This window comes from Marmota marmota, unplaced genomic scaffold (genome assembly GCF_001458135.2).
Source record: "Marmota marmota marmota unplaced genomic scaffold, marMar, whole genome shotgun sequence".
Lineage (NCBI taxonomy): Eukaryota > Metazoa > Chordata > Mammalia > Rodentia > Sciuridae > Marmota > Marmota marmota.
The window spans coordinates 264,279-273,809 of record NW_026000001.1 but is presented as its reverse complement, the minus strand read 5'-3'; the positions used below and the strand labels follow the sequence as shown (position 1 = coordinate 273,809).

The window sequence follows — 9,531 nt, the reverse complement described above, 5'->3', positions numbered from 1 at the left end:
GGGGGGGGGGAGAGAGAGAGAGAGAGAGAGAGAATTTTTTAATATTTTTATTTTTTAGTTCTCGGCTGACACAACATCTTTGTATGTGGTGCTGAGGATCGAACCCGGGCCGCACGCATGCCAGGCGAGCGCGCTACCGCTTGAGCCACATCCCCAGCCCCCATGCCTGTAATCTTAATAACTCCAGAGACTGCGGCAGGAGAATCAGAAGTGCAAGGTCAGCCTCAGCAACTTAGAGAGGACCTGAACTACTGAGTAACACCCTGTCTCAAAATAGATGCAATAAAGTAAAAAGGCTGGGGGATGTAGCTCAGTGGTAAAGACCCTCTGGTTTAATTCCCACTGCCAAAACCAAACAAGAAAAGCAAATTTTAAGACATGCTAAGTGCCCTCTCCTTGGCAAAGGCTTTCAGCTCCTGTAACAACTCTGGCACCCATCCTCCATCCCCTCCTGCCCCCAGTTGCTCACATGCTCCTGGTACTCCAACAGTGTGGGCTCCTTTGTTGGTTTGATACTGGAGACTGAATCCAGGAGCACTTTTCTACTGAGCTACATCCCTAACCCTTTTTATATTTTGAGACAGGGTCTCACTAAGTTGCCGAGGCTGGCCTCGAACTTGCAATCCTCTTTTCTCAGCCTCCCAGCTTAGTGTAGGCTCCTTGTGGGAAAGGCCAGTCTTTCCCTGCCTCAACAGCAAATTGTGCAACTGTAGGGACTCACCAAGAATATCACATGTATCCTGTCCCTGCCTCCTGTATTCCCTGAAGCTGGTCTCACCTGGCTGGCTGGTGTGTCCTGAGGACCAGGTTCCTATGCAGGAGGGAACGAAGAGCTGGCCAGGATTGAGCATTCCCAGGGACTACCTGTTGATAGAGAAAGAGACCCTCAGAGAGCCTGTAGTGCTACAAATCTAAGCTGGCTCCAGGTGCTGGCCAGGACCCATGCCACTGCTCACTGCCATGAAGTGCTGTTTGATGGGCTCCACCTGTCTTCCTCCACCTTGGTGCTCACCTTGAGGGTCTTCTGGGCACACCTCTGCAGCAGTTCCTCCTTGGTTAAGAAGCTGCGGCCTGCGGGATTCTTAAACAGAAACAACAGGGTAGGTTCAGTGCTGAGGCTCCTCCTCATTCTGCCAAAGTGACAGGGATGTTCTCTGCCCACCTTACCCAGAAAGGCACTTCCAGGAGCCTCCCCTCACCCCCACTGCCTCTACTGGCTATTACCAGTGTGGCCAGGCACTAACCAAGTGTTCCTGGTAGAGCTCCAGCAGAACTGCTCGGGCTCCTGAGTGCTGAGCTGGCCAGTAGCCACCTGAGCCTCCTGCTTGGGGCTGGGCAAGAACCTGAAAGGAACATAGGGACTCTGAACACAAATGCTGGCAAGTCACTGTCGGCTCATTTCCTGGCATGGCTGTTTCAGCTGACTTCATGGTGCTGAGCAAGTCCCTCAATTGCCTCCAGTTTTCTTGAATGACCCCCTGCAAATCTGGATGGGACAGTGCAGAGTTGCAGAGCAGGGGGCAGCTGCCTGGCCCAGCCTCAGTTCTGCCACCCACTGCAGAGCAGGAACACCAACAGCAGCCCCATTACTTCCTGGGCTGGGCCCCCTTAAATAGCTTAGTTAAGGAATTCCCTCTACAGCTGTTGTCAATATTCCCATTGCAGCTAAAACACAGTCTCAGAGAAGATAAGTCATTTGCCCCAGGCCAGGCATCACCCATGAGATTTGGACTCAGGCCTGTTAACATTCTCAAATCAAGAAATCCTACTCGCAGTACTCCCATTTCGTTTCCCAGTCCCCTTGCCGTTTCCTCACTGGCATGGAAGAGTCCTGGACATGGGCAGGTGACCCTTTCTGAGTTGGACGCATCTCTCCAGATGATGAGCCAGAAGCTGGGTTATCTGTGGGAACAAAAGAAAACGAGTCCCGCATCACAGTAATCTGGCAGTTGCGAGGTCTGGGATGCAGTCTGCTTGTGTATGTGAGTGCCAATCACTAGCCCCAAGTCAAACAGCAACTAGGACAGGAGTTGGGAATCTCGAAACTTAAGTATTCAAGATAGAGGCTGCACCTGGGGGAAACGGAGGATCTTCCCATTCCTGCCGGAGGCGATCACCACCTGAAGCTAGGTGCTGCTGCAGCCGCTCATCTAGCATACGACAGAGCCCATCTCCGAAGTGCTGGAGTATCTTAGCTTCCCTCCCGCTTTGCAGGGGCAGAGGGTACCGCCTGAGGGAGCGCAGCGCCTGGCAGGGGTAGGGGAAGGGAACTAGGTCAGGATAGGCCAGGTCGTCTGGTTCGGCCAGCACCTGTTCCCAGTCGACTGGAACCCACCTTCTGAAACACGAAACGCGTGCGACGCCCCCTGCTGGCCGCCTCATCCGCCACTCGGTCAGCCAGCGTACGAAAAGCGGGTTGGGGCAAACCGGCAGCGGCCGTTTTCGGCCCAGGCGGACCGGCGCCGCCATGAGTCCCAGGGCGGATCCTCTGGCGCCTCGAGCCCGTGAGACTGGGGCACCTCCAGTTCTGGGGTCGGGACTGGAACACCTGGCTGGGGGTAGTGTGAGGGCGGGACCTGTCTAATCACGTGGCCCCAGAGGGTAACTAGCTGGAGGGTAGCCTCCTGCCGCCCTCCCCGCCCCTGCACTACTCGAAGCGACTAACTGGAGAGCGGTCACTATCACCTTTTGCTTAAGCTGCCTCCCCTCCCCCAGTCCAGGATCAGCCTTCAGGACCCGCCGTCTCCAGGTCTTGGAGCCTTGACACGCCCCTTCCTCCCACCCTTCTCCAATGAGTGAGCAGGGGCATCTTGTGCAAGCAATAGGAAGACCGACAGCGCCTCCTGCGACTGGGAGGGCAGACTGAGCCGGCGCTTAACGGAGCAACCTTAATTTGGCTGCTCCAAGGTCTGAGTTTCAGCCTCACCTTTGCAAAGGAGGTTGGACAGAGACTGGACTTGAAAAGATTTGTAGGGGGTGTGGGCAAGTGAGTGTAATTATATTTGTGGGAGGGACATCTAGGAAGGTGTGCAAGGGATGAGGACCCAAGGGTAAGGCAGAAAGAGCGAAGGATATGAGGAAATAGTGATCCGGAGCCGCGGGACCCTGCGTGTGCGGCGTGTGGGTGTGACTGGGGCTGCGAAGTCGGGGATGTGCACAGAAAGCCCAAGCTAGGTGGACCGAGGGAGAGGAAAAGTAGGAGAAAGACAGTAAGAAAGAGAGGCCGCCAGTCCTGGCAAGTAAGTGGGGAGGCCTCAGGTGGGCACGTGGTCGGATCTCGCGTAGCCGGCTGTAGACAAAGGTAGAAAAGAACACTCGTCACTTCTGTGGCTCATTCGAAGTGGGGGATCCTCGAGTGGATTGAGGACCCTTAAAAGAGGTTCCGGGTTGACGGACACTTACAATGGAGCAGGACACGGGTTGAAGCAACCCCTCCCGCTCCCCGCCCAGGCCTCTAGCTATCTTGCCGGAAGTCGGGAGGTGCGGGCCTGCTAGGAGAGAGGCGGGCGCCAGAGCTCAGGTCCGCCCTTCAGACTCCGCCTAGCCAGCGGTGTAGCATCCCCAGCAGGCTCCCGACTCCCGCCTCCCTCCCCACGAGGCCTTATAAGGAGCCTGAAGTCGGCTTTCGGCCTGGCCCCACCCCCTCTGGTCTCTTGTCCTAATAAGGACATCTAGGGCATCCCGCGATCGGGGGCGGGCGGAGAGCTCTCCAGGGTAACTGCGAAGCCCCCTCCCCCTCCTCGTTGCTCTGGGAAAATGCTAATTTCTAAAAAGGTGGTGCTAGTAGCCTCTTGAAGCGCCCCCGCTTGGGGGAGGCGGAGTCGAGTTACCGCCTCTACCTGAAGCTCCAGGAGTTTGGCCCGTCGGCGGTGCGTTTGGGTGTCCCCGACTACAACCCCCGGCATGCTCTGTGAGGTACCCCATTCCCTGGCACTGTTCTCCATTTACACTCTTTATTCTGCTAATGGGATTAAGGTCGCCAATTCCCCTTGCTTCTGACATGTTCGCGACCTTGCCTTCTTTTCCTGCAGAATGTGAAGTCATGGCCATTGTTCTAGGCTAACGAAAATTTCCCAGAGCTTCCCACTCTAGTTTACCCTTAAGGTCCTGCTCCTTTTTGCGAGTATCAGAATAGCCATAACCCTATGAACTAGGTTCAAATCTAGCTTGGTATCTTTCCCCTCTTCTCCCTATATGGTGAAAGGCACACGAATTCTTGAATGCACAAATCCTCGCCTCCCCTCTTTATTGCCTAATGGATTTTTACAAACATCTTTAAGCAAGAACAAAGCTCCCCTTTCAAATTTTTCCTAATGGCCTTTCTCCCTCCTATTATTTTGTTGAAGTTGCATATGACCTTTCCTCCGGAGACCACAGTGGCTTCGCATACGAAAGGTACTCAAATATTTATTTAGGACACCTTTATACTTGCGATTCTCCTTGCTTTAGGACGAGATTCCAGGCCAATGAATAGTTGCTTCGATTCAGAGAAGCAAAATTCTATTCCAGATAAAAACTTAAGACTAAGGGATTCAGAAAGTGACAGATGGGTCGTAGAAAAACCGTTTCACTGGGGAACGGTTTAGTAGGGAAAGGTTTTCAGGTCATTTTACGCAGCGCCGGGACTATAGCTCAGATCAGAACGTTTCCTGGGAAATTCCACCAATGGGCTCACTTTCCGCGCCATGTCTCCGCCCCTTCAGCTGCCTCGGCCTACATTTCCACGCATGCACTGCGGAGCAGGGTGGTGGGCCATGCGACAGACTATTACCCAGAGAACCCCACGACGGCGCAGGACCCTTGGACTCCATTTCCCGTCGGCCCGCTCGGGGAGCGCCGGAAGCTCGCCCCGCCCCTCATTGTGCGGCTCCTACTAAACGGAAGGGGCCGGGAGAGGCCGCGTTCAGTCGGATCCCGGCAGCAGCTGCGGCGGCTCTCGTCTTCGTAGGCTCTTCTTGTCGTCTTCCTTTCGCTTCCGGAAACATGGTGAGCGGCAGGTCACGGTGCCCGAGGGGAGGCGGCTGCGGATCGGTCGCTTGCGCGCGGGGGTCACCGGGGATTGATGTCGGCAACCCCTCCCCCAGCGCCCCAGGCGGGATGAGGGTCTCGCACTGAGGGGCGGGCGGCGCTGGTCCGCGCGTGCGCGCCCTTGGGAGCGAGGAAGGGCCGGCTGGGACGTCGCTCGCGCGCCCCCTGGACTCCTTTCCCCTCCCCCATCCGCTGGTGCGCCCGCGCGGACACCGGGCGTGGGGGAGGGGGCTCGCGGGTACGCGCCCCTCGCGAAGCAGCCGGCGTAGCGCGTTTCACGAGGGCGCGCCCCCGGCAGAGCACGCGGCGTCCAAACCTGGCCCGGGGGCGGCCAGAGAAAAGCGCGCGAGAGGTCTCGGCGCGCGCGCCCCACCCAAGGGCTGTTCCTTTCTCCTCGTTACCCTCCCTCGGCGGGCGGGTCTGTCTCGGGAGCAGGTGGCAGGGAATGCCGGCTCCGGGGAGAGGCGGGGGCGCGGTGCCTAGGGGGATGCTATGTCGACGGTGTCCTGTTTGGGGCGCCGGGCCGACGGTTAGGGGCTTGCACTGTAAGGCTTGGAGTGGATCTTAGAGGCCGTGGACCTACTCGGGAGCGAGCGAGCGCGCACTGCGAACTGGGTTTTCGCCTGTACCGCCGGCCAGCGTTGGAACAGCACTGTCCACCGGCCGGCGCGTGCGCATACATTCAAGCCTGTCCACCGGGGCTGAAAGCTCCGGACAAACGGGCCTTTGGCTTTGCCGGATGGGGCCTGAGGGTGGAGCCGAGTTTAGGGAAGTGACCCAGGCGGGCACCGCCCGGAAACCGTCCCGCCCCCTATATTTTGCCCGAAGGCTTCGAGAACTAAGGCTTGTGTATGCTCCCAGATTACAGCCTGTAGCTGACAGGCCTACAGTCCCGTCCTTAAAGGCGCTTTCTGGATGTTGAGGTCCTGGAGGTGTCACTGCCTTTCCCGAACGGGTTTCTCTCGGGGAGGGGGCCGGACCTAGCCCATCTCTTCTCCGCCTACTCCGGAAGTGGCCGAGTCACGTGGCCAGCTTCCGCTGCCGTTCCGTGGGGGGGGCGGATTTCGCCAGGGACAGTCGCTGCCTCTCCTTAGAGCTTCCTCTAGTACGATCCAGCATAGTTTAAAGAGGGCTCGAAGATGCTGGGAACTAGAGTTATGCCTGGTATAAGCAACTCTGGGTCCCAGAACCACTCCTGGAGGACAGAGAGTTGTCCAGCAGGATCCTAATTGGGAGTTAGAATTCCTTTCTTGTTTGGGGAAGATCTCTGAAGGGAAGAGTGTCGTTTTGTAATAACTGCATAGAGCCGTTCTGATGGGCTTGCCAAAACTAACTGTATACCTGTTGGTGACCCATCTGGAGTGTTGTAGGATCTTGGTTTCCTCTTTGAAGAGGAGACTAGGACCCAGGTGTTTGGTCCTTCTGCCTGTGAAGTTCAAAGGCATCCCTTTATCCAAAGACTGAGATGGAGTACCAAGAGTAGGAACCAAACTCTTAGCCCATGGGTTTTTTTAATTCTGGGTTCACAGTGCAGCCAAGGCTTTGCTTTTTACAGGTTTCCAGTTGCTATCCTATAAGATGGGGGACAGGGGATTTTGAACTAGGTAACTGAAGGTCTTTTCCATGGCTGCCATGCAGTGGTTGTATGTATTTGGTTTTTTGGTGGTAACTTGAGTGGGAAAGTAATGACTTGCCTTGGAAAGGGAATTAGTGAGCCCTTGAGACTAGGGCTAAGGATTGTACTTGGCATCCAGACAGAGATTTCTTGAGAACAGAAAGGAGGGACTGTAAGGAGCAGTTCTACAGAATTCTTTTTCTTATGAGGTGTGTCTGGTTTCATTTCTCAGGCTTCTGGTGTGGCTGTCTCTGATGGCGTCATCAAGGTATTCAATGATATGAAGGTACGCAAGTCTTCAACGCCAGAGGAAGTGAAGAAGCGTAAGAAGGCAGTGCTCTTCTGCCTGAGTGAGGACAAGAAGAACATCATCTTGGAGGAGGGCAAGGAGATCCTGGTAGGTGATGTGGGCCAGACTGTGGATGATCCCTACGCCACCTTTGTCAAGATGCTGCCAGACAAGGACTGCCGCTATGCCCTCTATGACGCTACCTACGAGACCAAGGAGAGCAAGAAAGAGGACCTGGTGTTTATCTTCTGGTGAGCTTCTCATTCAGGCAGTTTTGTCTTCTCCTTTCTCAGAAGAGCTTGACTTTTGTTTTACTAGTTAGAGGGGATTTGGAGGAGGGTTTGTAAAAATAACACTTGTTAGTGGGGAACTTGACAAACTTCCTCAGTGCTGGAGGTTAGCTCAAGTGTTTCTCTGGGTTGTGCAGAGCCTGAGGGCAGTTGGTGGCAAGTTTCCTGACTCTTGGTTTGTCTCTAGGGCCCCTGAATCCGCACCCCTTAAGAGCAAAATGATCTATGCTAGTTCCAAGGACGCCATCAAGAAGAAGCTGACAGGTAGAGACCACAATGTGTACTTTTCTGTATCGGCTGCAGGTGGGGTGAATGACATGGCAAGAGGGGGTTTCCCCTCCCATCTTCACTCCTGTTGGGCGGTTTCTTATCTCGTCCATCTGCTCTTGATTTCTCTTCCCAGCCACAGAAACCCCCTACCCCAGTGCTTCCTGTTCACAGATGCTCTTTTTTATTCCCCACAGGGATCAAGCACGAATTACAAGCAAACTGCTATGAGGAGGTCAAGGACCGCTGCACCCTGGCTGAAAAACTGGGGGGCAGTGCCGTCATCTCTCTGGAGGGCAAGCCTTTGTGAGCCCCCTCCAGCCCCCTGCCTGGAGCATCTGGCAGCCCCAGACCTGCCCTAGGGGGTTGCAGGCTGCCCCCTTCCTGCCAGACCGGAGGGGCTGGGGGGATCCCAGCAGGGGGAGGGCATTCCCTTCACCCCAGTTGCCAAACAGCCCCCCCACCCCCTGGACCTTCCTCCTCCCTCCATCCCTGACGGTTCTGGCCTTCCCAAACTGCTTTTGATCTTCTATTCCTCTTGGGTTGAAACAGACCAAGTCTTCCCCCAGGCACCCAGTTTCGGGGGAGGGCTGTATTTTTTTTAACGACACCCCTATTTCCCACCTGTTCCTCCCTCATCCCATGCTGCCAACTTCTAACCGCAATAGTGACTCTGTGCTTGTCTGTTTAGTTCTGTGTATAAATGGAATATTGTGGAGATGATCCCTCCCTGTGCCGGCTGGTTCCCCTCCCTTTTCTCTTGGTTTTGACCATTCATGGAAGCAGGACCAGTAAGCGACCTTCAATTAAAAAACAAAAAACAAAACAAAAAAAAGACAACAATAAAAAGGCTTGTTAATGCGGTGTTTGTTTTAGTTGAGGCTTGGGGGAACTTGGCAGGGGGGGTGTACTGAAAGGAACAGCCTCTCTCCTCTGCACCCCACCCCCTTGTCTTCCTGATGACTTTCCGAGACTCCCTTCTAATAGTTGGTGCTCTTAATGTTGCAATTGTTATCAGGTGGGTGGCAGAGCCCATGGTGTGTCTGCTATTAATGCAGGGACACTAACAGAAATAGCTTCACACCAGAATTAGTTGCCCCTGGAGCCTTATTGAGGTGGAGTGTCCCTGGTCTGGTGTGGGTTGCAGTGCAGGTTACAAGTGCTCTGTTGAACTACTTTGTCCACCCTCAAAGTTCTCTTGGGTTATCTTTCCTCTCTTGCCTCATCCTTAGGATGGCTGATTAACATAATTTATGAGTGCTGTGTTGAGTGGCTGTTCTGAGTCAGAAAGCTAAGTTAAGCCTTTGGCCTTCTGTAGATTTGGCTGGAGTCCATGCAGGGTGGGGCCAGCCAGGTGGAGCCCAGGACTTCAGACTCAGGTGTCTGTAGCCCCACCTCTCTGTATATAACCCAAGGTCCTTGGCCTCTTGCCAGCATTGTTGTGGGCTCTTTCCAGCCTACACTTTGGGCTTTCACTGCCTAACAGGCACAAATAGCTAAGAAGCCTGGCCCAGGGCAGAGTGAATTGAGGTAATATGAAGTTTAAAACTACCCCAATCGAGCTGGGGGCAGTGGCATGTGCCTATAATCTTGACAACTTTGGGAGACCCCAAAAGGGGCTGGAGGTAGCTCAGTGGCATAGAACTGTCAAATCCCCAGGACCAATAATAATAATAGTAATAATACCCTAATTGGCTGGAGTGAGAGAAGGAATATTCTGGAGTTAATGCCATTCCTTAACTTTGCAAGTTCTGGGAGGGAGGCTGGAAATGTGGTTACATTTTCTTGGTCAAGAAAATATGATTAGTCTGAAGTATGGTCTTTCCTAGGATTTGTGAGGCAAACCTTGGCTGTTCTGGGTCTTACAGGTTCCTTTGAAGAGCCTGATACCATCCTGCCCTGTCCTAAGGTGTGCCATGAGCTGTGAGAAGCAAAGACAAGTAGGTCCCCTTGTTGCAAAGTCAGGCTCTTTATTAAGAACGGAGGTGGGGCAACAGTGTCTAATGAACTTCAATGATGGGAAAGTTGGATTCAGGATGAGG

At 54.3% G+C, this 9,531-nt stretch overlaps 3 protein-coding genes across 7 annotated transcripts in view; 2 read left to right on the top strand and 1 right to left on the bottom strand.

Moving 5' to 3' along the window:
• Nucleotides 1–2,870, bottom strand: part of Mus81 (MUS81 structure-specific endonuclease subunit) — a 5,833-nt gene extending 2,963 nt beyond the window's left edge. Inside the window, 7 exon segments of the mRNA XM_015503118.2 lie at nt 779–864; nt 1,013–1,081; nt 1,245–1,343; nt 1,817–1,902; nt 2,073–2,247; nt 2,336–2,385; nt 2,388–2,870. Coding sequence (XP_015358604.1) covers nt 779–864; nt 1,013–1,081; nt 1,245–1,343; nt 1,817–1,902; nt 2,073–2,247; nt 2,336–2,385; nt 2,388–2,469 — 647 coding nt within the window. The 5' untranslated portion in view covers nt 2,470–2,870.
• Nucleotides 1–6,920, top strand: part of Efemp2 (EGF containing fibulin extracellular matrix protein 2) — a 15,993-nt gene extending 9,073 nt beyond the window's left edge. For all 5 annotated transcript variants that reach the window (XM_048807657.1, XM_048807656.1, XM_048807655.1 and 2 more), the window contains 2 exons: nt 4,704–4,986; nt 6,876–6,920. In XM_048807657.1, the coding sequence (XP_048663614.1) occupies nt 4,704–4,877 (174 nt within the window). In that variant the 3' untranslated portion in view covers nt 4,878–4,986; nt 6,876–6,920. The remainder of the gene's footprint in view (nt 1–4,703; nt 4,987–6,875) is intronic.
• On the top strand, nt 4,781–8,353 carry Cfl1 (cofilin 1). The gene is made up of 4 exons (XM_015503119.2): nt 4,781–4,986; nt 6,876–7,183; nt 7,410–7,486; nt 7,687–8,353. The coding sequence occupies exons 1-4, from the start codon at nt 4,984–4,986 to the stop codon at nt 7,797–7,799; spliced, it is 501 nt and encodes a 166-aa protein (XP_015358605.1). The 5' UTR covers nt 4,781–4,983; the 3' UTR covers nt 7,800–8,353.
• The last annotated feature ends 1,178 nt before the right edge of the window (nt 8,354–9,531 follow it).